Genomic DNA, 27,906 nt, shown 5'->3' with positions numbered 1-27,906 from the left:
ATCTCCTGATTTGTAGTATTGGTGACTTAGGATACTGATCATTCAAAATAGAACAAACCCTTCAATTTGTAAGGAACAAGTGTAACATATAATTGATCAAAAACTGAAATGTGATATTTCTGATATATGTCACAAAAATATGATAAATAATAAATACAAAATTACATTGTAATAAAAAGTGCAGTACAGAGGTAAAATAAAACAACAAGGTGGTTGTCTGGATCACAGCTATAACACTGAGAACACTTTTTAAAACAAAAACAAGAACCATAAAACAGATACCAGGTGAGTAATTCTTTGGGGAGAATAATTCTTTGGGGAAACTGTTATTAAGACGTTTCTAATCATAAGAACAGTTTAACAAACAAACCCAGTTCAAGGAGCTTTTCTTTGCTGGATATATTCAAGCAGAAGTTTGGTAGGTAATTGTCAAGGGTGGATTCCTTTACTTATCAGAGAATTTGGATTCCTTCAATTTAGGAGGGAGTTGGACTCAATAGTCCAATTGTTCCCTTCCGTATCTATATATTAATTATTGTGACAACAACCAACATAAAATACTCCTCTAAAATGCTTCTGGATTTTATAGCTTTAAAAACATAAAAGTCCCTGAAGCCAGATAAGAGAAGAAAGTTGGGGCTCAGCTGTAAAATGACTGAGATTTTTTTCCAGAGGTGGTGGTGGTGGTAACAACAACATGCAATATATGAAAGGTCATGTAAACTGCTGACCTCATTTAGCGCACTGAAGAATTTGATTTTTAAGCCAAAATGTTCATGAAACTATGTAAGATACATGGTCTTCCTATTAAATCTTCTCCTCATTCATTGACATTAATAGTGTTTCCAATTTCTATTTAGGGTTCCTTAACTGGGTAGTTGTTTGAGAAGGAAATGTCTGGGAATGATGGAACAACAATGCACTTATTTCTAGGCACTACGTTCTTTTTGTGGGGGAAAAATAAGTAAGCATATTTAGGAAGTTAAAGAAGTTCTTAAACTATATTTAAGCAAAATATAATATAGAGAGAACTTACAGTTCTTTTGGTAAGAACTCAGTTCATTCTATTGTGTTAGATATATTAGATCCTGTAAAGCTATTGAAACAGGTATATTGAAGCATAATTATTCAGCTAAAAATATAACATGGCCTATAGAAAGGAGATATAGATTGAATTGGATGGTTGCTTTTTTTTTTTTACAGACTGAACCTCCTCTAAATACTCCAGAAAACAGGGAATATACTGCTGAAATCATGTTTGAATCCTTCAATGTTCCTGGGCTTTACATTGCTGTTCAGGTGAGACTTCATTTGACACAGAATTCTAATTTTTTAAGTAATACTCCTTAAGAAAATATGTGGATTCTGCATCAGTTGCATTAGAGTTAGGCTGTTCTGCATCAGCTGCACTTAGAGCTTTTCTTCTGGCATCTGATCTAAATGATGGTAATTTTGTGGGAACTACTTTCCTGCTATGTACCAGCTGGCCTACTGAGATTTTTGCAAACAGTGATCCAGGCAGTGAGTTGGGGTGTGAGGCCTTTCTCACGAAACTCATGCATTTGGAAGTGTTCCAAATATATTCTGAAGTGTAGTTTTGTAATTTACAAGTTTTGTAAAGTCTAGTTTTGTAAAGTACTAAAATGCACTTCTTTCTCATCTTTGTTTCTTCTGACTGCTATGGAGGTGTTAATTGGGTATATATAAAACTCTGTTCCAGGTATGGAACATTTGGTCCTGTCTTTTTCCTGTCATTGGGTAACATGCATAACTAAACAAACTATGAGTACTAGTGGTGCTGCTTGGGAGGTGGGGCTAATAGCTTCTGTAGATACAAAATGCACTAACTGTCTCTCATGCTTAAGTGTGATTTGCAAATACTACCAGTGTGCAAATCACACTAATGTAGAATTTGATTAAATTAATATGAAGTACACAGTAAATAAACTTTCTATCAAATTGAGATAATAGCAGAATCATCACATAAAGTATAGTTGTCTGTGTCTTGTGGGATTTATAATTGCCTGTGAAATAAAGAGCACTCTGCTTCTTGGAGGAAAGGATAATCATGATTTATTAACTATAGTGATTGCCATGTAAGTTTTCATTCAGAATTTCTGGAAATGCTAGACTTTTCTGCCTACTTTCAGGATGTAGAGCACCTTAGAATAAGTGCTTATTGGATGAAAGGACAGCATAATACCTATGGTTTTATTGTTTCTATGTTTAACTTTTCCATATTGCATCCATGGTTTTCCACTACACTACTTATTTTGGTAATACTTTGCAGTACTGGTTGAAGATAATATTTTTATTGTAAGTCATAATTCTGAGTTAGTTATTTATTGAATATGTATATCACACTTCTTCTCAAAGGAGTGGTAATATCTGTGGTTCCTATATTGGAAAGGTAACATAATAAGACACTTGTAGTGATACAGTAAACAGTACAAGTAGGAAAGGATGTTCTTAGTACACTACTATGCTGAGAAGTTCTTCTTACATACCTGAAGTCATCATATTGCAATTACTTTCATGCCAGAAAGATAACATGAGAAAGAATCTTGGATTTTCAGCCAGTTTAAATTAGTGCAGCTTCAGTGGGATAGTGCTAGTATCTATCAATATCTTACCTACTGAGATTGTTCAGTGCTTGAGTGTGAATTACAACAGAGTTCTAGTTTTCTATAGTGCTGCTGCAGTTATTCAAAACTTAACAAAGTGTATCTGTTCTTATATGGTCTTCATTTCCTTTTGCACTTTGTTCTTTTAATGTTGATTGTTTTCTTGGGTTACATAGTGCAATATAAATACATTGTATGATTTTGTCTCATGTGGCGCTCATTTTTGATGAACAGACTTTTTGGGGATTATGAAACACTTATGCTCAAACTGTTTCTTTGGTAGGCTGTACTTGCTTTAGCTGCATCTTGGACATCAAGGCAAGTAGGTGAACGGACACTGACTGGAACAGTTATAGATAGCGGGGATGGTGTCACTCATGTCATTCCTGTGGTAAGATACAATAACACAGTTTCACTTATTAAACTACAGAAGTCCAATTCCTAATACTATAATTATTATGGAAAGCACAATCTGTTGTTTTCAGCCTTTCTCCCATGACTTAAGTGCTATAAACATGCCCTATACATTATGCAAAAGATTAAAACTTTTATTATTTTTTAACTAACGTTAAGGAAAGATGTTTTTTGGTTTAGCAACTATAAGACAATTAACAGCCTATTTATTTTATTTAAAATTAATGCAGTGATAGCTAACCTGGTGTCTTCAAGATATTTTCATTAACAACTCCTAAAATTCCATACTTGTGACTGAGTTAAGTCTAAAAAATCAGGAAGATACCATTTGGTATTCCTGCTGAAAAGTTGTGATCTGCAAAGATTTCATGACATAGAAAATGCTAACACTGAAATACTTGTTTTGGTTCTCTCACTCTTGAGAAACTGATATTAGATGTTGTTATTAGACCATTCTGTAGGCTGCCTTGAAAGTTATATGAACAGAAAGTCAGGATTTAAATGTATTACAGAAATGCCGTACAAGTAGTCTGTAGCCTGGGAAAATGCAAGTCTTGCTACTTTTGTCAACTCTGAATATAAAGGGGGTGGGGGTGGGGGGAGAAATTATATAGATGAGCAGAATTTCATCTTCTCATCTGCTTAATGTGACATCATCAGAATTGCTTCTGATGAGGTACAAAGGTTAAGTATTTTCCTGCCCAGCTTGGGAAGCTTCAGTGGAAAGCAGTTCAAAGGTAGTCTTTATGATTTTCCCTGAGGGCATTTCTTTTATTTCCAGGCTGAAGGTTATGTGATTGGTAGCTGTATCAAACATATTCCAATAGCTGGACGAGATATAACTTACTTTATTCAGCAGCTGCTAAGAGAGCGAGAAGTAGGAATCCCTCCTGAGCAATCATTGGAAACTGCTAAAGCAGTCAAGGTAATAATTTTGTTAAAGTAAATGAATATATCAGCAATACTCTTCAAGGGGAAAATGGGTATTTATTTATTAAAACCCATTTATTTATTAAAACCCGTGCCATCACAGGTTGTGCCAAACTGCAATGAAGCCCAAAATGACAACCCATACTAAAATTATGTACTTGCATCAGGATTTTGTATGTGCATCAGAAATGGCTATCCCCAGTCTGGTGCTCTTTGACTTTGACTTCAGCTTCCATAATCCAGAGCCTCAAAATGGACATCTAGTCTTTTTTGTATAGCTTTTGCTGAAGGTTCACTATTTCTAGCATAAGCAGAAAGTAATGAAATTGAAGGAAAGTGGCAAAGAGATAATCAATAGTTGAAAAGAGTTTCTCACTGTAATAAATAAAGCCAATAGCAACAGAGAGGAAGGTATCAGAAGAGCCAGGAACAACAGTCTGGGAACAACTTGGTCTTTGTCTAGCTCTTCACAGTCCTGTATAATTTGGATTGCTGAATATTTTCAAGGCATTTGCATCCCCGTTGGAAAATTCCCTTCATACATGGGGGTATTTTACAGCATTCTAAATAGGGCTGCCTTTGGAGAGTGGAAACTTTAGTAGGTTCAGGATCCTCATCCAGAATGATGACTGGACCATTGTATGACTCTAGGTTACAAAAGTTTATACTGACTACCAGTCAATTTCTGGCCCATTTGGGAACACAATTCAAAAATGCTGGATTATATTATATAGTATTGAGGACCTTAAGACCAGTTTGTTTCCCATATAATCCAACCTAGGTGTTGGAACTTTTCTAGAAAAGCCATCGTCTGTCCATGTATAGCTAGCATGTATTGAGCAGAAACTTGAGAAAATACCGTCTCTGTGGCTACTTCTAGACTTTGGTTCTCCTGAGGGAGGTTTTTGTGGGCCTTTGATTAGGTCTTTTACTGGCATGCCAGAAGCTATATAATAAACATTCAGATTTAGCTTTCCTGTTGCTTTGAGTTTAATCCTGTATCGTAACTTAATGATGACTTCATATCATTAAGCTAATTTTAATTATTTGTCACCTGATAGATATTATGGCTAACCTGTGAATAAATGTGAACATAATTAATATTAGGAACTGAGATGATAACTAGCCAGCAACTTAATTTTTCTTCTCTATGGGAGAGATGTTGTAATGCTAAATAGACTTTTGGTTCTACATTGTGAAGACCCATACATAATTCCTTTCCTTGAAGTTCTTTGTCTATATTTTTCCATGAACACATCTATTATTACTGATAGATTTTTGGTTATATGATTGTATAGTATGTTACTATAGCAACAGTAGGTATGAGTGCATTTTTCCATTACTGTTGTGCCGCTGAAAGAACTCCTAAAACAGTTTGGGCTCTCTGGATTCTAAAATTTTTGACAAGTGGGGCATAAAAATGTATCTGTACTAACACCAAATATTAATTATCTAAATATAGGTGGTTAATGTTAATTTTGTCATCCTTCCATTTATACCAGTCTGTGTCTTGAGTTCTCAAAGAACCTTTTAGTCCTGTTACATTTAAAAAATGATCAGATAGAAAACTTGAATATTTAGTTATTTTGATAACTCTTTGTACTTTTTTCCCAGGAACGTTTTAGTTATGTCTGCCCTGATTTAGTGAAAGAATTTAATAAATATGATGCAGATGGTACCAAGTGGATTAAACAATATACTGGAATCAATGCTATCTCAAAGAAAGAATTTACCATTGATGTTGGCTATGAGAGATTCTTAGGGCCAGAAATCTTCTTTCATCCTGAGGTAAATTGAAGCATGGTGTGTGTGTGTTTGTGTTTGTGTGTGTGTGTGTGTGTTTACTTCCGAAATAATATTTGAAATAAAAGAGAAGGGATAGTTGCTACATTTTAAACCTACGCCAATGGTGTATCTCTCTTCCCACTGTGAATTAGATGCCACCAGTGTAGTTTTTAAGGTGAGCTGCAGGAATAAATGTTTCTTCCAGCTGATATCTTTTTTTTCATATTGAATTGAACTGCTTGATTCATTGCTTAGCATGTGAGATGTGTAGGTGGACTCTGAATTGTTCTGCATAAGACAACAGCAGGCAAAATAGAAAGAGCAAAGTGATCAGATGACATGAGTTCTCCTTAATTCTGGCTTTCAGTGGGCTGTATCTGGCCTTTGCAAGTGCACTTTTTCTCTCAGAACAAATGTTTCCTATTCTATTTTCCCTCTATAGCTCTATGTGGCCCTGGGATCCACCTCTGTGTGCGTGCTTAAGCATATTGCACCCATTTATCTATATCACAAAGCTGAAATAGTTTGCTTTAAATCATAATGATGCTGTTTTCTTAGTCACTTTGATGTGGTATGATTGAAGGGATGAATTGCATCCTCCTAGATTGAGATCAATTTATCTGAAGTGTTATATGTTTGAAAAACCCTACCTCTACATTCATATATATCTCAGGGATGGGTAACTGGATACCCTAGGACTTTGAATTCCCACAGTTGCTGAAAATTGGTGGCATGGTTTCTGTCATTTTGAGGTGGGAAAGCAGTAGTTCACAATTGTTTTCCCTAAGCCCTAAAATTCCTTAGCATAGCTTTAAAAATCGGAAGGAAATGCCTAAACTTTCCTTCATAACCCAAAACGCTTCCTGCGGAAAATCCTGTCACTGTGTATTTTCTATCAATACCGCACCACTGTGGTCCTAGACGCCTACAAACGTGTTAGATACAGTCATAAAAAACTTGTCCAGTCCTGTTATACAGAATAAAGGGGGCAGAACGGTGTGGGTGTTTGTTTTGCTTCACTTTTCCAACTTCATTTTAATTTTAGTTAGGAATAATTCTTCCCTAAATCATGTCATCTTTAATATAAAACTTCCGGTCATATCACAATTTCTTTTCATACATTGCTTCCCATTTAATTTGTGAGTTAATTATCTCTACTTCTTAAATTTATTCTATCTTTCTTCTGGCTTATTTTCTTGAGGTTGCTAGAATAATCTATACTTATCCAGTCCATTCAATGTTTAAAAACATCAGTGGTGTAGTGGTTAAGGCACTGGCCTAGAAACCAGGAAACTATAAGTTCTAGGCCTGCTTTAGGCATGAAAACTAGTTGGGTGACTTTGGGCCAGTCCCTCTCTCTCAGCCCAACCCACCTCCCAGGGTTGTTATTGGGAAAATAGGAGGCAGGCGTATTAGGTAGTGATACATGAGAGAGACAGAGAGATATGTAGCAGGATAAAAATATAACAACAACAATAACAACAATATACACTTCTGTTTTCAGTTTGCTAATCCAGACTTCACACAGCCCATCTCAGAAGTAGTAGATGAAGTTATTCAGAACTGTCCTATTGATGTTAGACGCCCACTGTATAAGGTTAGTGAAGCCAGAGAAGGTAAGAGTGTATGTATGTAAAAAGGTGTTGATAGACGCACAGCATCTATTCATTTCTATTTCCTAACAATCTCTCTCTTTCCCTCTCTCTTTTAGATGAAAGGAGAGTAATAAAAAGTGTTGATATAGATAACTATAGAAGTAACATTAGAGAGGATGGGGCTGTATTTATCATTTGATATCAGTGTTGGGATAATAACATTTCAGTACGATATTAGCTGGTTGTGCTTATTGCTCCACTTGTGCAGTCTTCCACTACCTGATCACTAGGTCTGATGGGATTTGTACCTGTTTTGATGCAGTACAGCATATTGATGTGAGGAATTAACATTTTGGGCAATTGACTTCATTTCAAAATCAGCCTTACTCACTTTGGCTCTGGAAGAGTTTTTCTTTGATTTTCCATTATGCTGAAATCAGTTGTTACGTGATCATCAGGCTAGTCTAGTTTGTGAAGCTGAGAAAGAGTTGTGGCCTTCTCTGGATTCTGAGCCTCCCAGAATAAATGTCTCCTCAGAGACCTATGCACAGGCATACCCTGGGTCTTGGGGATAACTATGCTAGCCTGCTGTGGAGTTGCTTTCTGTCAACAAAAGGTCATTTTATCTCAGCTGAGTCCTCTCAGTTGCTGTGTGGCTTTAAGATTTGCTTTTATTCTGTAAATTGGTTTGGTTCAAATTTATTAAATTTTGTATGGCTTGGTGAAAGCGTATTTGGACAATGCTAGTCTCCTTTCTTGGGGTGCTCAATATGTTACTTAGTTTAAAGGCATAACAATGTCCTTCCAACTTATGAAAAAAAGTCTTTGAACAGGTCACATATATTGAAATTGCAACTATCCTGCTCTCTCTTATGACTAAATTCCTAACTTCAGAAGTGAGTATCTAATTTTCAGGGCTGCATAAGTGATTTAATTTTATGTGTGCAATTTTAATTCAGAATATTGTCCTTTCTGGAGGCTCAACAATGTTCAGGGATTTTGGACGGCGTTTGCAGCGAGACTTGAAAAGGACTGTGGATGCTAGACTGAAACTCAGTGAAGAACTGAGTGGTGGCAGACTGAAGGTTTGTTTCCTAGATAATACGGTGCATTGGTGTGGATGGCGAATGCTCTGGTTTGTATGTCTGCTTGGAATGGAGGCCTTTAATGACATCCTTATACTACTGAATAGAATAACATTAGTCTGATTTTCCTTGCTATCTTTGTAACTTTTTTATTATTGCAGAAAGTACTCTAACCTGTGCTTTTGAAATGAACAGTCGTGACGAAGAGGCAGTCTTTGCCACCTAATGCAGCCAGCTGAGTACTTGAGGTTTTAGAAATACATAGGCAGTTGATCTGTCTCATAGTGCTTTGTGCCCTTTGTCTCCCCTCTGTACTCTTGCAGCTGGCTGTTTCATTTTTACCTCATTCTTTGACAGTATTTATTTTATTTAATTACTATATTTTTCATCTGCCCTATAATATGGGTGATATAGTTACTAAAAACATTAAAAGCAGAAAAGCATTTATTAATACTCCTTTTAGTATTATTCAGCAGTTGCAATTCAGCATCACATGGGTCCTGCAGGTATTAGTGAATTAATACTGGCAATAACCAGCCATGGTGATACAGACTCTCTAGGCTTGGCAAGGCAACAATCCATTTTATTCGTCTGCTTAAGGAAAAGGCTTCATTCTGTATTGTGAAAGAACCAGCCTTAGAACTATCCTCTAATGCTGTTCTCTATGAAGCAATCATCTCAGAAATTATTTAATAAGGTTTGATTTAAAGCATCTCAATTTTGCATCCCCCAAATTTATAATGTTTTGTACATTCTGAAAGTGTTTCAAGCTTGAAAACCAGCTAGAAATGCTTTGAAACAATCCCTTCCTTGCTCAAAATGGCCTTTTCAGAGTTAAAACAAGGTTCCAATAGTTCAGATTGAAATCTTTTGCACACCCCTAATTTTAAGAATCTTTTTCTTGTTTAAAAGATTCATTTTGGTCTTTACTAACAAGTTATTAAACCAGGCACTATGTTTGCTTCAACTCTGGATGTTTCTCTGAGTCATGCATCACATTAGGAATAACAAGTACTATAATTTAATAATATTTTCTTATGAATAGTGATTGCAATGAAAACTGGTGAACTTAAGTTTTTTTTTAGAATTTAAAAAAGATGGCTTGGTACTTTGCTAAATAAATAATTGCTAAAGTATTTTTACTGGTTTACCATGGAAATCCATTGGAATTAAGGCAAATGTTCACAATGAGAGAATAGAATGTATTAATATTAATTTTGAGATAAGACATTGGAAGCTTATTTATACTAATATGGACTATTTCCCAGTAAGGTTTTTGCTAAAAGCTAGTCTCATTCTCTTTAGATGAAAATGCCAGGAATTAAATGTAGTAATTACACATTCAAAGCATATTTTTCTCCTAAGATTTCTATCAACTATATTTTGAGTGTTATTTCTTGAAGCTGTTCAGCTATGAGGCTATATGAGAATTGGGTTACAAATTATCAGTCAGAGTTAATCTTCCTCCTCTCTAGGGCTAAGCAGATCATACTAATGAGTCAAGTGATTCTTACACTACACAAAAAATAATTATTTCAGTTAAAGTTGTCCAAATCTATTCTTAATACAGTGGTGGAAAACAGTGATTGTGTTCTAATCTTTTTTGTATGCACTGTATGTTGTTTTATTCTTTGGAATAATGTTAAAGCACAGATATTTATACATAGTAATATAGTAAAGTATGTATATGCAGACTTGTATATTATGTAGAATTTATAATGTTATACTGATTTTGTTTTCCATTATAGCCCAAACCTATTGATGTACAAGTTATTACTCATCATATGCAAAGATATGCTGTTTGGTTTGGAGGATCAATGTTGGCTTCTACAGTAAGTTGACAAAAATGGAAAAGAAATCTGAAGAGATTGTTCACTATAACAACTGTTGTAATATATATTACAATAGGAAATAGTTATTGTTATAGGTAATAGGCATTAAAACAAATGTTGTAAAAACATTCACAAAGAAATTTCCTCAAGATTTTGGTAAATAGAATAGGATTATCACAGGCCCAGTCATAACTGCACAAGTGTCTCTATCTCTTCCTGCTCCAGATGCTGCTTTGAAGTTATAGAACAGGGGTAGGTAGCCCTTTTATCTAGGGTAAACCATAAGATTTGTGAATTTGTAGAAGCTTAAGTCATCCCTTTCTCAAAAAGGAAAAAGTGCTGAACCCTTTGGGTAGGTTCATAATTTTTAATAGGAGTAGTAAGTGCTTCAAGCCATTTCAGATGGCTTCCTCAGAATACAAGAAAAGACTTTAAAAGTTCAGGTCCATCCACTCAAGAGCTACATGCACCCAGTCTCCAAATATACACTAAAAACTGAACACAAGAAGATGCCATTTTTATTTATTATTTATTTATTAAGCAAATTTATATAGCCGCCCATCTCACTGAAGTCACTCTGGGTGGCGTACAATTTTTTGTTTTTTCTGGTCTACTGCTTACATCTTCCTTTCAAAGATGAGAAACATTTATTTTTATAGGTGAACTGTATCTTTTGCTTTATTTGTAATATGAGGCAAAAGTAAAGTCTTTTTTATGGAAATTATTTGTCCTTTTTCCCCCCCAAAATGTTTTATTTATTTTAAGGAATATAAAATTCCGATATGATCCAGTACATTAGTTTAATTTTCCCTTTTGTTTTCTTTTTCAGCCTGAGTTCTACCAAGTATGCCACACCAAAAAAGATTATGAAGAAATTGGTCCTAGCATCTGTCGTCACAACCCAGTTTTTGGAGTTATGTCTTAAATCTGACATTTAATGAATTGCGTTTAGGGAGGCAAGGAAATGGTCTTTCTCAGTGCTTGTTTGTCTGGATGGTCGGTATTAAGAAACATGACTTGAAAAAAAAAAAAGACCAAACACAATTAAACAGGAATATTTTAATAAGTGTCTCAACATGCTGATATAGTGGGAAGCCAAAACAATTCAAAGTGTTTTTTCTTTTGACTGAATATTTGAAGCTGTGCATAAACAAAACAAAAGAAGTTGGTCTTTGTTCTTTTTGTGCCCTAATATTTTGTATATTAATGGAATATCCAAGATTTGATGGGATTTGATGGTATGTAGATAGTCAGCTCTATAATTCTTCTATTGTACTCTTAATTGTGTACAATGCAAGAGCCTGTTTATATTTCATACTTTTTTATACATTGAGAAAAAATATCAATGACTGAAAGTAATGTTAATATTTGACAAGAAAAATGCCAGTGATCAATTGGAGGGGAATTTGAAAATTAATAATGCCCACATGGAGCTTCATCATGTGAATCTCTAATAATGTCAAATTATGACCAATCTTCAACTTGCATTCCATACACAATGCAACATGGCAAATGCTTTTGGAACTGAGGGACTAGTATCTTGGATTAAGTGATGCCTGCTAGTGCTTTCTGATTATTCGGTGCATTTTCATTCTATTTCTTGCTTGGGGAAGGGGCGGGAAAGTAAAGACAAGACTGTTGGACAAGTATTGCAGTTCTGTAGTGTCATTTCTAATTGCAACCAAATATTCCAATTATGAAAATGGGTGTATTCCACCATTCCAATAAAGACACAAACATTCTTTTTTAATATTCATGTGAGGCCTTTCAGTCTCGTTGTTTAATCATTTGTGAAGGTCCTTCTAATCTGCAATTACAATTTTTCACTCCACAATTTGGAAAAGATGAAAGGGGATACATGTATGCAAGTGGTGTGTTATCTATTTAATAGCATATGCAGTTTTAGAAGCGTAATTCTAATTAAATATATGTTTTTCATGAGATTTTGGTAAATAAAGCTATTGCATTCTTGCGTCTTGTGTCACAGATTTGATACTGTAAGTCAAGAGAATCAAATATAAGAACTACATTCATGGTGTATTTGGTGAGAAGTAGACTTGGTGGGACTGAGTACCAAGTATGTAGAGTGTTTACCTAGAAATGGAAATATTGCCATGTTTAACTGAATGTCATGACCATGCTCTGCTTGATTGGAAGCCTTGAGTAGAGAAAATTTCTGATCATTCAGAATGAAATAAATTTCCACCTTAGACCTTTTGGGTAAGTGTAGGGTGGTCATAACAGGAGGGTGGGACTTAAAGTGCATCCTGGTTGTGATCCATCTTTACAAATGTTGAATGTCTGCACAGAACTATAACCTAGTATGACATCTGGGTCTAGAATTTTATTACGTATGCTCACACAATGCAGGATAATAAGCTTGCTATGAACTAGGGTTTATTAAGGGCTTACAAATCCATCTGAAATCCAAATTTGGATGTCCCATGAAACTATCACCATCCTGGTTGGTTTACCTGCTGATGTGAAGAAAAGAGTAAAGCAGAAATAGGAAGCTGCATACATGAGTTCATTCAAAAGTCAGGATTCCTGATGTCTCACTATTTACAAAAGCTCCAAACAGCCCATAACTAACTTGTATCTCATAAAGAATAGTCAGGGATTTCTTTGCAGTATCATAGACTGAACTACATATAGCCTGAAGCAAAGTGTCATATATGATACCATTATCTATTTTGTGGATTTCCTCTTGGAATTAGCAAGTTGCCATAGATTTGTGCCAGAAGATGCCATTCTATATCTTACTATGATTATCAAATAAACTTATCAGAAAGGAGTTGCTGTGCTTCTATATATTTAAGATTCAATTAGTTATTTTTTTAATTGAGTTTAGTTCAAAAGTTAAGGGTATTTATATAAAATCTTCATTTTAAGGACCAATTATGGGAAAAGGATGTCCATTAAATCTGTGTTTACCTAAGTGATGTCATTTATGTCATTTGCATGATTATGGAAGAGATATAATTACATAATTTGCAGCAATTATGCAGAACAAGTAAATTGCATCAATTACATAATTATGGAACTTGACATAAATAACATTACTTGTCTGAACTGCTTTGGAAACAATGGACATTGTCCATTTTGGAGGGCTGAGTTCTGAGTTGACTTTGCATCTGAAGTCTGCTGAAAAGGGGTTCATATCAAACAGAATGGTGATTCACTTCTCATGGAGAAACGGTATTTTACTTCAGGAGCTGCCAGCTCTTGATTTTGGAAAATGCAACCCCAGTCCTATACAGATTTGCACAGAACTAAGTTCTGTGTTACACAGTAATTCAGTAGGACGTACATGGAATTCATTGTGGTCAGGTTTGCTGTCCTGCTCCTCAAGTAAGTGATCTTGCTTATTCTTGCATTGTAGAGATAATGCCAAATATAGACCAGTTTCCCACTCCAATTCTTCAGATTTTGTGCTACAATCCTGGTTTGTAAAATGGTTCCATTTAGTTGCCAGCTGATATGATTAGCTGGTATAGTGACCTGTGAGTATACGAATTAAAATTATTTAAATGCCTATTGAAGAAATAAGAAATTTAAAATAGGAAGGTTTTTCTTCTTGGTGACTTCCATCAGTCCATCCTGTGTGTGTCAATAAGTACAAGTTAATGGTAAGAATTTACTTACCCCCAAGTAATTTGTAAAGAAACTGGATAATTACATGTTTTTGTAGCAACTGGAATGCATTAAAAGAAACTTTTTTAAAAAAAATCAAATTTCAATGATATAATATTACTTATAGATGAAAGCCACTGTTCAGTACTTAATAAAATTAAGGAAAATGTATGGATTTTCTATTTAAAATGAAATTTAATGAATTATACGAAAATCCTGTGTAATAATAAAGAATTGGCATTGCAAGAAAATTGTGAAAGACTATTTTGAAAATAATATATTGCATGCAGCTGCTAAATATTAGATCACATACATAATATGTACTGTTGAAACCTTTAATAAAAGCTTTTGCTGTCTTCTAGAAAGCTGACAGCGGAGAAAGAATTCTGCACAAAATATTGGTTCTTATCAAACTTCAGCATTTAAAACATAACGATTGGCTTGTTGAACTATTCTGTCAGTTTGCATCTGGAGAACTTTTAAAAAGTAATGCATAGTTTTATTTAAGTAGAATTGTAATATTAGGATTTCTCTTGGTGTACCTATATCAGAACCTGTCTTTCTCCCATAACACTATTGCATAGAGAGGACTAATGTTATATGTTCTCTGAAATAGGCTAAGCCTGCGATGATCATGAAACAAACTGGTATGTTTGATTCCTAAGTCAATACCAGTGTAAGTTTGGGCATTGTAACTTGCTTTCAGGACTCGTTGCATGCAAAAATACAGAGCCTTCAAAACTAGGATAGGTGTTTTCTAGGTAATTTGAGTCCACATATAAAATTAAAATGTATTCTTCTCCCCCCCCCCCCGCCCCCATGATTGTGCCTTCCTATACTGATATACCTAAACAACTAAGGTAAAATTTCTTGAAGTTAGAACTTCTGATATGTCAACATGCTTACAGAAATGCAACATTGCACACTTCTGTTAGAGCAATGGGGATTTTCTGATTAAATGGTGCCTTTCATTTTCTTTCTAATTGACTTTGTCCATTAGTCAAACCATTGGAGGAGGAAATGCTTTGCCAAATTATGGCTGTCTGGTTTTACAGCCTTATATTAATGCAGCAGGCCTAGATTCTTCTATATGTTTGTCCTGTTGATTCATCACTGATCCAGTAATGCAGCATGAAGTCTTGACAGCTAGATAAACGCGTTGTGAAATTTATTTAAAGTGATACACTGATGTTACTTTAACAAAGAATATGTTGATTCCCTCCCCAGTTCAGCTGTAACGTATTTCATAATCTGTTTTAAAGAAAGTTTAAGAGAAACTCTGAAGCACTTATGTTAATTTTGAAAGCTGTTTTTAATTGGAGAATGAGATCTAGAGATCTTGCATAGCCATATTTGGCCCCCAAATCTGTAAATGAGAAGCCACTCTCATTCAGATTATGTGTGGGGTTAATTTTTGAATATCATGTAGAGAGGCCTTGTTCTGCATCTGTCTGTTTTTCTACCTCTGTTACCAGTTTGGTATATAAGCAAAAGGATGCATGTATATGAAGGTACAGTATCCTTAGTACTGAAAACAAATTCCTATTAAAAATACTCTTATTGCATCTAACCTGCAGTTTCAAGTCCAAAACAAATAATATAAAATTATAATTTGTTTCCTTGACTATAATGGTTCCCCCTTTTTTCAGTTTTTAAAGTAGTTGCATTGCACTGGAATTTAATATTGTATGGTAATACTGTAGTGTATATACACACGCATGTGTGTTTTCCATCTTAAACTTTTCTGTAGGTATTTATTGAACAGCAGAAATGTGTTAATTGCTTTTAGATAGCTATTAAAATTAAAAGGTAGACATTGATATTATGGTATTAAACTCTGTAATAATTGACAGTATGATAGAGTCCTGACATAGAACTTGATAGACTTTTTATTTCATATGTCCAAAATCACCTTCAGCGTCTCTAAGGAATACAGCATTTCTAAGTACTGAAACACCTATTCTAAAGTCTTATTAATTGAAACACTTTATTAGACAAAAACTAAATCCATGGTGATGTCTCTCTTCTTTTGAACCAAATACTGATCTTTATACTAGCTACAATCAGTATTTCTTATTTCAATATTATTACAAAATGACTTCAGACTTGAAGTAGCAGACAAAAATCAGTAGCATTATTAAATCAGGAGTAGTTGTGATTTCCATCAGTCTTTGGAGCCAACTCTCTGCTTATATTTGGAACATTATGCACTTCTGTTACAGCAATGTATATTTTCTAATATCTGTTCTGACTTTATAATGAAACTGGAATCTAAGTACACTTGTCTATTACTATAGTAACAACAACAATAAGCCTCTTAAAGCATGCTTCCAAGATTAGGCTAGAAAATGCAGAGCTCCAGTCAGTCCAAGTTGGTTATACTTGTAGATAATTATTAGTCATGAATTTTTAGAATGTGCATATCTTCAAAGCTACCCCATATGTCAATAGCAGCAACCATCTGATAAATGTGCTGTCATTGTTGGCTGACATTTTAACAGCTCACAAAGAGAAACTGAATAGGTCTTCCATTTCTGAAGAGGCTTAATATGTTGGAAAGAAATTGAAGCCAATGCTCTATAATTGCAAGCATGAATCATTTAATAAATATCATGGCACTGCAGACCCTATATGTTACTCTTTATCCTGATAAAATTCCTAAATGTATATACCATTGAGTAGTAAATATGTGGTTGGCTCCCCATTCAACTGATTGGGGAGCAAGTGCATTAATGTGAAAGGACAGAAGAGAAGAAGACTCCATCTCTTGAGCAGTTTTCTGTTTGGCTTGTCACTTGATCACCTATACAGCCTGGATTTTAAATAAGTATAAACATAGAACTGTGAGAGGCTCATTTGGTTTTTGTTTGTTCTGGTTTACTTTGGGATCATAATTTGGTTTATTGTTCACTATGGGGGCTGACCCTTTGGCGCGCTCTCAATTGCATTTTATGTCTTAATTTGCTTTTCTGTACAACTTCTAAGATACAGTTACTGTGTAAAGCTCTCTTGTTATTCCAAACCTAAGTTGCCTATCTTCCAATAAAAGTATAATATATAATTCTGGAATACAAGCCAATATGATCTAATGTGTGTATAGCCCTGGTTTGTTTGTTTGTCCCTCTTTCAATGTTTATTTTCCACAAAAGAATAATCCAGCTAATCATGTATACTGATATACATGATTTATGTTTTTAGAAAAGAAATACAAGTACAAAGTGCTCCACAATATTTACCCTTTGAGAAAAACAAAAACTTCAAACTACCGACTTGTTTAAAACTGTCTACTATACTGGGTGTAGGTCTGTGTAGTCCTCATCCCACCTGCCTTCAAGAGAGTCTTGGAAGACCTGGCTCTTTCCTCAGGCACTCGGGTAGGATGCTATGTGTACCCGCTGTTGAGGCTGAGTTGTGAAAATTTTCTTTCCCCAATATGGCTGTTTTGTTCCTGTTTTAATTGTTATATTGTTTTTAACCTTTATTAGCCAGTCAGAGTTGTGTATGAATGGGCAGCCATAGAAATGAGAGAGAGAGAGAGATCGTATTATATTATTTAGGCAAGACTAATACTCTTGTGCCAGAGAATGAACAACTACCGTGGCAGTACTGGGGAAGGCCCAATTCAAAGTGCTATCTTTCATTCCCCAATTTCCTGAAGCATTATACTTTGAATCTGTCCTGAATTTCCCAATTTCATTGGATGACTCTGGCATCAATATGAGAGAATATTTTCCTTTTTCACCTCTCCATACCACATATAATTTGTACCTACCTTTGTCAAATCAATTCGGTACTCTTTTTGTACTTCAAAAGCCCATTCAACACAAGGAGGTTGCTCTAGGTAACTTTGGTTACCTAGCGATGGCCGATTTCCAGCTGTATTAAGTCTTTTTGATGGGGAGTAATAGGCAATGCATGGTGTTATTTGTCATTCACCACCATTCCAAGATTTCCTTCCTGATCAATTGCTGCATGCCAGCTGAGATTTCTTCAGAGTAGATTGTCAGCACGTTACCTTTGCTTGCTTTGAGGTGCATTTATTAACGCCCAATCCCACAATCTGGAGAGATCCTTTCAGAGATTTTTGTTTGGACCAGTCTGGATAATGTTGTGTCATCAGCAAACTTGGTCGCTTTGCTGTTTGTCCTAATTGTTAAATGCTGATGAACAACTTAAAACATGCTGATCCCCACATTCTTTTCCACTGTACTTACAGTGCATCTTTCCCAATCTGTTCTTCAGTGAATGAGTTATAAGAGACTGGTAACTTCTCAACAGCAGGCAGTCCTAGAAGAATCTTTGATAATCTCATCCTACTCAAACTGGCTTCAGGGTGAATGAGCTGTGGGGATCATTGGGGGGCATATGACTGATGGTTCTTTTTTACCTCAGCAATTTTCAAAGCCATCAAATGTGGTGTCCTTCTGAATCTTTAGAGAGAGCTGGGAAGAGATGCTACTGCTTCTCTTAATTATTTGGAAACAATCATTTCTTTAAACAGAAATGTCAGGGCTCTGGAATATCTCCAATGCTTTTCAGTATCTACATGAAACTGCTGGGAGAGAACCTCAGGACATTTAGGGCTATTTCTCTGAAATCTCCACCGAATGGTATACTTCTCATGAATTTCTGCTCGTACTCAGTAATGAGTTAGAGAATGAATGATTCTTCCCTCCTTGTGAGAATCACAATTCCAGAGAAGAAGTATATCTTTCCGAGGATAGTTTCCCAGAAGGAGAAGATAGTGGTTTGTGGTGCTTTAGGATCCAAATCTCTCTGGTTTTCCTGATGGAGGCAACAGGCAAGACTGCTTTGTGTTAGGTTTGATACACCAACCACATCCCTTTTTGGAAGAAAATGACTTTAATACTGTATATGTGCTAGTCTTCTCTAGGCTTTGCTAGTATAATGAACTCTATGTGGGGCTTCTGTGCATCTAGAGTGGAAAATTCAGTTGGTACAGAACTAGGCAGATAAGATGGTTTCTGGGAGAACCAAGATTTAGGATTAACTGTGCTAAAAACATTGCACTAGCTGCCAATTTGTTTTCTGGATAAAGTTCAGATAAAACGTGTGTGATCCAAGGTATCTACAGCAACCTGTTCAATCTTAAAAAATGCAATATTGAGAAAAATAAAATTAGCAGAACTAGAAAACATATACACATAATGATGTATCATTAAGCCCAAATTCAGTGGAAGACCAACATCTATAGGGTCTACTTAAAGGCATGTCCTGAGGGGCTCAGGTCAAATGTCATCTGCAACAGAACTCCTCAGATAGGGAGGGCTGCCTTTCCTGTAGGTCTTATGATGGTGGTCATCAAGGAGAAGCAGGTTGGTGAAGGGAAAAGTGGTCTTTCTGGTTACCTCATCTCATTTTAAATCAGGTCCAGAAATTCACTGGTAACCAGAGCTACCATTATCATATAGACCTTGCATGGTCTAGGACTTGAGTGGCCACCTTCTGCATAACCTGAGTTTTTGGAATCAGTTTTAAAATTGGTATTACCAGAGTAAAGATGCAAAGGAATTTTCTCAGTAAAAGAATGGATAGCTAGCAGCATTCAGAACAGGATTTCCACTTGAAGGAGCCTGAGAGGCCAACCCACCACATACCTATGCACATTCATACAAGCACGTGTTCTATTACAAGTGTATTATGTAACCACAGTCTTTGTTTATTTTCTCTAACATCAGCTCATCAGCTATGTGGAAGCACTGATAAAACAGAATGGCACCCTATTGCATAAGGCTGCCTTTTTTTCACTATTGATTTAAAACTGCTTTCTGTAATTAAATTTTGAGCAAATTGCTGGGAATTTGTGCCTTGGATCTGACATTGTATCCTTGCCTGTTTTCATTTTGGGCATTCAGAAGGACTAAATTTTCTAAATATTTAAATTAAGGATTCAGTTCTATAAATGTTAAAATCTCTAAGGAACTCTCCAGAATCAAATACAAGTAGCATGTCAGGAGGAGGAGTGAATAACTTAGCATGAGCTATTTAAATATAGCACTGGAAAGTATTACAAAAGCAGCATGTTCTGGAATAATAATTAGTCTGAAGAGCTAATGCACAGGCTCCAGCTTTTCAACTATGCCTTTAAAATGCAGCATTTAACTCTATTACAGTACTGAAATTGCACTCACCATATTTTAGAATAAACTAGGTCTTTATATTCTGTGACCACCATAGGTACCTTCCCCCCAAATCTAAAACAGTAAAATTAAAAATTTTACAAAACAGTAAAATTAAAACTGTATCCATTAGCTTTTGTACTGCTCTCTACAGCAAAGCTATACACTCTTGTGTTGTAGCAACACTATGTAATTGGCTCAAGTTATTGTTATTATTTACATCTATAATGACCAGTTTGAGTGATTATGTACCATCAAGTTGGTGCCGACTCTTAGCAACCACATAGGTTTTTTCCATGATGATCTGTCCCTAGCCTGATCTTTCAGTTTTCCAATGGTGCCCCATCACCACTGTAACTGAATCCATCCACCTTGCTGCTGGTTTCCCTCTTCTTTTCTTTCCTTCCACCTTTCCCAGCATTGGAGCCTTCTCCAGAGAGCTGGGTCTTCTCATAATGTGTCTGAAGTAGGATAATCTGAGCCTTGTCAGTTTTGCCTTTAGTGACAACTCTGAGTTGATTTGTTCAATGATCAATTGGTTTGGTTTTTTTGGCTGCCACGGGATTCTTCTCCAACACCAAATTCAAAGGCATCAATACTCTTCCTATCCTGCTTCTTCAAAGTCCAACTTTTGCTTCCATAGACTGTCACAGAGAATACTATGGCTTGCACGATTCTGATCTTTGTAAGTACAGACACATCACGGCATCTGAATATCTTTTTCATGGTCCTCAGCACTTCATGCCACCACTAGTTGCTGGCAGATTTCTTGGCTGCTTGTTCCTTTACTGTTGATGGTTGATCTTAAAAGGCAGAAACTACCCACCACTTTGATATCTTCATTGCCTATTCTAAAGCTGGCTGTTCTATCTGTTGTCATTAATTTGGTCTTCCTTATATTTAATTTTAGATCTTTTTTTTTTCACTATGCTTCTTGACTTTTATTACTGGACCTTGCAGATCCTTTTGCATTTTTGGCTAATAGAGTAGTGTCATCAGCATAGTGCAGCTTATTCCACTTTAGGGGAAGCAATGGGGGACCGAAGACAGCTCTGTGGAGGGCAGAGCCAATGGCCACAGTGGAAGGAGGACCCAGTGAACAGATCCTCAGAACTCCTCTCAGGATCAAGGAGAGGACTAGGATCACCTACAAGTTTGTTCCATATAGAGGGTCCCCTTGAAGGGATTGTAAAATAGTGGCCTCTGGCAGATTTTAGAGCTCTGGGAGCTGGGGGGAAAATCGTCTTGCCTAAGCTGTGGTTCAGTACCTTCAAATGGATACTGGGTTTGTCCACTTCCTCTCTTAATCACCTTAGGAAATTGCTTGCTGTTGACTTTTAGGCTGTTAAGAACCTTCTGAAGGGCAAGTTTCATTATGCTGGGAGTTTCCTTCTATCCTTGATGAAAGAAGTTTCATGTAAGTTTAAGGATTAAAATGAAAATTTTTTATTTTTGAAAAACAGCAAAAGGGAAACTAGAACACTGATTTTGGAAAGTTAAGGGGCCAGATGGACTTGAAAAAGTATTTAATGATAAGAGGGGACTTTGAAGGTTGACTAGAGGGAACCACAGAGAAATAAAGATTACAATTAAAGGAGAAGAGATCTATTAAAACAATGGAGCAATATTATTTGACTATAGAAGAAATCAAGAATATTTGGGAACAATGTACCCAGAAATAGTCTTAAGATTTTCTGCCACTGTAAAAATGGATTTACATTTTTAATGTAAGAAGTTAAGAAGTTACAGAAGAGGAACAGATTTTACTGGACAAAATAGAGACTAAGGCTGATCTGAATGTGGATCTGAAAATGGACTTTATTGATAAGACATGAGATATGGGAAGAATTTTTTTTTAAATTGCAATATTAGAGTAGGTGTTAAGTTATTGAAATTGTTTATACTTGTCTGGAGGGAGAGGGGAGTCATTTCTTTATATGTCTTTTTTTAAAAAAAAATATTATTTTTTCTTTTTTTTTACATCTTTTATTTTTTACTTTTAATATTCTTCTTAGTTTGTATTAGTTTTTTATCTTTGTATTTGTAAACTTTAATAAAAATTATTATTAAGAAAAAGCATAGTGCAGATTACTGAAGTTTCTTCCTCCAGTTTTAAAACCACGCTTATCTTCTTCCAATCCAGCTTTCCTTATTCAGCATATACTGAAGGTTGAATGAAAAAGGGGAGAGTATACAGCCTTTTCACACTCCTTTGCCAACCGGAAGCCAGTCTGTTTCTCCATGTTCTGTCTATACTGTGGCTTCTGGACCTGTATATAGGTTTCTCAGGAGGACAATAAGACGTTCTGGGATTCCCATTTTTTGACATGATTGACACAATCAAAGAACTTTCTATAATCAATGAATCACATAGTGACTTATTTTTTGTATTCTTTGGCTTTCTCAATTATCCAGCATGCATCAGCCATTATGTCTCATGTTCTTCTGCCTTTTCTGAAGCCAGGTTGAACATCTGATATCTCTTTTTTCATGAGGGCTCTAATCTACATTGCATTATTTTACTAGTATGTGAAATTAATGATATTGTAGATAGTTTGCACACTGTTAAGTCTTTTTTTTTTTGTAGATCGATCTCTTTCATTCTGTTGGACGTTTTGTGTAATTCTTCAGATTTGCTGGCATAGCTTGGTTAGAACCTTAACTGATTCTTCTTCTGTTGCTCATCATATTTCTGTTGGTATTCCATCAGTTTCTATAGCCTTTGACTTGTTAATGACCAGAGTGCTGATCTGACTTCATCTTCTAAATGATCAGTTTAGGAATGTAATATTAAATAAGATTAACTTATTATAAGCCTTTGTCAGCTCTTCCTTATTTCACAGGAAATCCAGAAACCACCACAAAGCCTCTTCCAAATCTTTTAATTTTCACTTACATGTTTGCAAAGCAATTAGAATGAGAGATACTGAAAATATTTTTCCATCTTGACGTCAGAGAATTCAGTGCTCCTATTTCCATTTTCTTGAGATATATTTTTGCTGCAACTCATGCACACCAGAATTTGGCATGCACTTTGAAGCGTGGCTGTATATTTCCTAATCTGTAATAGTGGATCATAGTGAGTGTCAGTCATATGGCTGATAAACATATATGAACAGTTTAAAATGGCAAAACCTCTGTATGTAGCAATATCATGCAAAGCTTGTTCATGCTGTGAGTGTGCATGAAGAAATTTACATTTTGATTGGAACTCAGGCTGTACCACAAACATACATTTTTATGATGTACAATATAGATGAATTATTTAGCTTGCTATGTGAAGCTGTTTTGCTATATCAGATACACTGATTGTCTATGTTGTTTTTTAAAATCTGCGCAATAGGGGAAAAGTGTAATGTGCAATATAGAAAAACAAATCTGGAAATTCTTGTGCTTAAAAACTGGACAAGAGTAAGTCCTGAAGTTAATTATTATTTCTTCTTGAAACACTGTGCATGAAAGTCTAACTTTGTTCCTGTGTAGGCATGAAAATGTTGCTAATCAGTGAAATAATCTTGTTATATCTGAGGTTTTTCAACACCACCTTGGGGTACAGTATTTTGCCTGACCAGGGAATGTATCAACTTGTAGCAGTTACAACAAACATGGTTGTTAGAAGCACCGAGAATGGTAAGGTTTTATTAACAGTTATTAACATGCTTAAAACGTGGACAATCCTCTTCATTGTTAACCTGCCAGATGCCACTCCCACCAGCACATGTTTCAGGGCTCTGGAGCTGCTTATAGCATCAAATGATATCTTTCTTCTGAAACAAGGATACACAGTTTTGGAAGAGTGTGAGGAGTGTATTCAAGTTGCATTCTGGGAGCTGTATTCTGAAAAGTAGGCATGGGCAGGATAAAAATTAAAAATCATTTAATTTAATTTAAATGAAGGAAAGACAATTAACATGATTCCCAGTGTATTTAATCATTTTCCATTTGTGTTACGAACAATTGCAATCATACTTCAAGGGATGCTTAAAACTTAAAAGAGCTCTGGAAGCCGCATATGGCCCTATGGCTTTAGGTTGGGACACCTCTGTTCTAAACCACCTTGAAGCTCTATTTATTATTATTATTACAGAATTTTGTCTGTGGACTCAGCTGTATAAGCCAGAGGATATGTGTTCTCTTAACAAGCTCCTTTCTTGCCTTTTCAAGAAAGCATAGCACAATTGTACCATTACTGCTCATAGAATGGCATATTCCTGGACAGGCAATAGGCAATTGGTATGTGCAATAATGCTTAAGTTCTGGCACTGTATTTTCTAATCAGTTGTTTATGTTATACTAGAATAAGATTGAATTCAGCTTAAGAAAGTTCCCAAAGTTCTTGTGATGCCTATTTCACAGCCTAGAGTCTTTCAGTACCATGGACATTTCAATGAGAGTCAGCTTGTCAGTTACTTCCTGAAGAGTAGAGAAATGACATTATACAGCCACATACAGAAAATGCTAATAATGGTCCCTACTTCATGCAATAGTTATTTTCCAATTAGTATTGTATGATTTGATTCTAAATGGAAAAGCCCTTCCATTTATAGTGCGACTAAGGTCCAGTGAAGGGGTTCCCCACCTTCCTGAAACAAGTTTTAGGGTGTAAAAAAAGCTTCAGGGGGAAGCAGAAAGGCTGAATAAGGCTGAAATGTCTGTGATTGGAACTCTGCTCAGAAATTGCACTAATCAGTGAAAGCTAACTCAGGATCTTGGCTAGTATTTATCCCAAGGGTTGGCAATTCCCTCAAGCTCATTTCATTGACCATTCTGGTTGAGTTGATGGGAATCAAAGTCCAAAACATTCAGAAGATTTCTGACTTTTGAGGAATGCACTGAAACAAAAAGGTTTCCTGCCATATAGCAGGAATAAACAGCCATTGGCTGTCCACCCTTGGTAATGTGGAGCTGAATATATTTATAATATACGTACCACTCTTTTTTATCAGATGTATAATTTCTTGAAAATGTTAGCCATGATTTAGTCAAAGTAAAGTATTCTGAAATATGGTTTCAGTTCTCAATACTTGCTTAGTTCTTTGATTTAAATCACAACTACAAAATTTTGAAATAAATTTGTTCTTCATGTAAGGCAGGAAGATTGATGTCTAACAATTGTTGCCTACTCTGATTAATTAACTGTTCCTTTTAGTAACTTCGCTAATCTTACAGCTAATTGTGTAGTCAACAAGTATCCATGTTCTATTTTACCACCACAAACTGGATCTTCTAAAGAAGCATGGGAACTATTTGAGTGATTGAGCATTCTTTATTAGATGTTCTTAACCCCATTTTCAGAAGGACTGAGGGTCCTTTTGTAAAAGCAAATTGAGCCAAGAAGGAAGACATTCTAAAGAATTTTAGAGAGAGAGACATTTAAGTTGTTGTAATGTAACTTCCTGTTGATCCCAACAGAATTGCTTGAACAGTTTGAATCCTATTTATGGTGATTTTCTTTGGACTAGTCAGTAGCTGGAAAAAAAAGTAGATGACACAATTTAGCATATACTAGAATAGATGTTCAGAACTACTTCACTTTACCTTAAAGAGTAGAAAATAAAATTGTAATCTAATAGTTCAAAATGCACAAAATCTGTCGAAATGTGGATATTCAGTTATATTCACTTTTATAGAAGTTCCTTTGTGTCTGTCATTAGTACTGCTAGTTGTTGGCTAGTCTGGAACTATGTTACAAAAACTGCATTTCTAAATTAAGGGAATTTGCGTTTAATCTAAGGTTGTTAGAAGAAGAAAGAAGAAAAAATCTAATACTGGAGTCTATGTTTTTATAGTTATAGTATTTTTATTAACTCACCAAGCTAAATGTGAGTAGCCTCCAGTCAGGGCTGGATTAAGGCCAACTGATCCCTAAACACAGCCCAACAATGGTGCTCCTTGACGGAAGAGAAACTCTCATGGCATGAGACAGAAACAAATGTGATATCTCACAACACCTTCAAACCAAACTTTTAAACTTTACTTGCCATACCATACCATACCATAACCATACCATACATACATACATAAATAAATAAAATGCAGATTAAAGCTGAACATGGCAGATAAGGATAATTACATAAAATTAATCTAAAGTTCAGTGTACAGTAAAAGTGTTAATGGCATGACAGCAAGGGAAAAAGGTCTGTAGTGCTCCCTTCCTCTTGGTGCTCTAAGCATGTGCTTATTTTAATTAATGGTTAATCCAGGGCTGCCTCCAGTGCATGTGAGTTGATGGATTTTTATCATATTTTTGATGTTTTTTACCCTTTATTAGCCACTGAGAGTCACAAAGTGAGTGGCCAAATAAATAAAAACAAACAAACAAATATCTGGTTGTAAATAAAATCCCAACATGGTGTATTAGAGATTGGCCATGGGTCTCAATGAACATCTCCCATCTTCACTATCTCAGCTAACTTTACTTTTTATATTCTTTGAATTAAGAGAGAGAGAGAGAGAGAGAGGGAGAGAGGAGAGATGCTGCAGTATTCAACATGCTTCAGTATTCAACATCATCTTTATGTTCAAAAATACTTCTAGATCCTATGTAGATGGGATGGGCATTTTTAGGAAGTGAACTTGTTAAATGGCTGCAGCCTGGTGCCTTGCTTGGCAGTGTGCCCAGTTGCCCAGATTTAAAAAAGGCTGCATTAATCACTTGGAGGCAGCATGTGACCAATTTCATCCTTATGAGCAATCATCAGATGTACATAGACAAATCTTATTTTATGGAGTTCCTCTACCAGAATTAAACTCAAGGACCTTTGCACATTAGATGACTATATATAGTGCATTAGCCTTAGGAGGTATCCAAATCCTGACACTCAATAGTGTTGCAGGAATTGATATATAGAATATATCAGAATAGTATATACAACCCACCTTCCCTTACTGTCATAGTTCCACTCCATCTTGAGGCCAATCATTTGGGAAGGATGGCATAATGTAATGGCAAATATTTTTCTCCATTAATGATAATGGAAGGACACTATACTAAAAAAGGTAGCTGTTCAATCTTACCCATAAAAAAAAAAAAAAAAAAAGCAGAGGAGAACATTCTGTTCTTTGTTTAAGGGACAACCTTCAACTTCTGTAGGAAAAGCTCAATGCATTTTTAACATTTTGGTCAGAGAATTAACAATTAAAGTAATGGGCTGGATTACTGCTTCAGGACATTATCACCCCAGTTTGTGTAATGCATGTGTAAATGTGGCCCGGGTCACAGCTGAATTAAATAAATGGTTAAATTAAATTAAATTAAATAATTGTTTTAATGTAAACTAAGTGCTATTAGCTGGATTGGGCCACAGAGCCTGTTGTACTTACTGAAAAACCTTCATCTACAGTATTTCAGTAATCTTTACAATGATGCTGTGTGATTGGCAATTCTCTTACTATATCTAAAACACCAGCACAAGGAAATTAATCGCATGACTTTCTGTCTAATTAACATATGTATCATTACATGATAATCAAGTTGGGGAGAACAGCACGCACACATACACAAAAGGAAAATTGGGGTCTATCTGTCAAAAGTTAGAAAGCTTTAATCATTAGCATAACATAATTTGTAGCATCCTGCAGCACTTGAAATTGCAGCAGGTAGGAGTGACTAATTAACACAGCATGAATTAGTTGAATTCTTTCCATTGATTGCTTCAAGTTATTTATGAAATATGAACTATAATGGAGATATTGTTTGAGAAATGAATTCCTTATTGGTCTCCATTGTGAGTGAACATGTTAAAAAATATACTTCATACCAAGGTTATCCATGTTCATATATATCTGGTATCTTTTTTAAAAAAACTCAATTATAGTATCATCATCATCATCTTTATTAGGTGCTTTCCTTCAGGAGCTCAAGGCAG

General features: G+C 35.5%; 1 protein-coding gene across 1 annotated transcript in view; it reads left to right on the top strand.

The window, feature by feature from the left end:
* The window catches only part of ACTR3 (actin related protein 3), a 39,738-nt gene extending 27,501 nt beyond the window's left edge, over positions 1 to 12,237 (top strand). Inside the window, exons 5-12 of the mRNA XM_007421820.3 lie at positions 1,204 to 1,299; positions 2,908 to 3,015; positions 3,820 to 3,963; positions 5,583 to 5,756; positions 7,258 to 7,350; positions 8,308 to 8,433; positions 10,182 to 10,265; positions 11,095 to 12,237. Coding sequence (XP_007421882.1) covers positions 1,204 to 1,299; positions 2,908 to 3,015; positions 3,820 to 3,963; positions 5,583 to 5,756; positions 7,258 to 7,350; positions 8,308 to 8,433; positions 10,182 to 10,265; positions 11,095 to 11,190 — 921 coding nt within the window. The 3' untranslated portion in view covers positions 11,191 to 12,237. The remainder of the gene's footprint in view (positions 1 to 1,203; positions 1,300 to 2,907; positions 3,016 to 3,819; positions 3,964 to 5,582; positions 5,757 to 7,257; positions 7,351 to 8,307; positions 8,434 to 10,181; positions 10,266 to 11,094) is intronic.
* Positions 12,238 to 27,906: the final 15,669 nt, after the last annotated feature.

This window comes from Python bivittatus, unplaced genomic scaffold, assembly GCF_059951505.1.
Source record: "Python bivittatus isolate LINGU-HERP-01145 unplaced genomic scaffold, Pbiv_v1 ctg000480_np1212, whole genome shotgun sequence".
In the NCBI taxonomy this organism is placed as follows: Eukaryota; Metazoa; Chordata; class Lepidosauria; order Squamata; family Pythonidae; genus Python; species Python bivittatus.
This window is presented reverse-complemented; position numbering and strand designations above follow the sequence as displayed.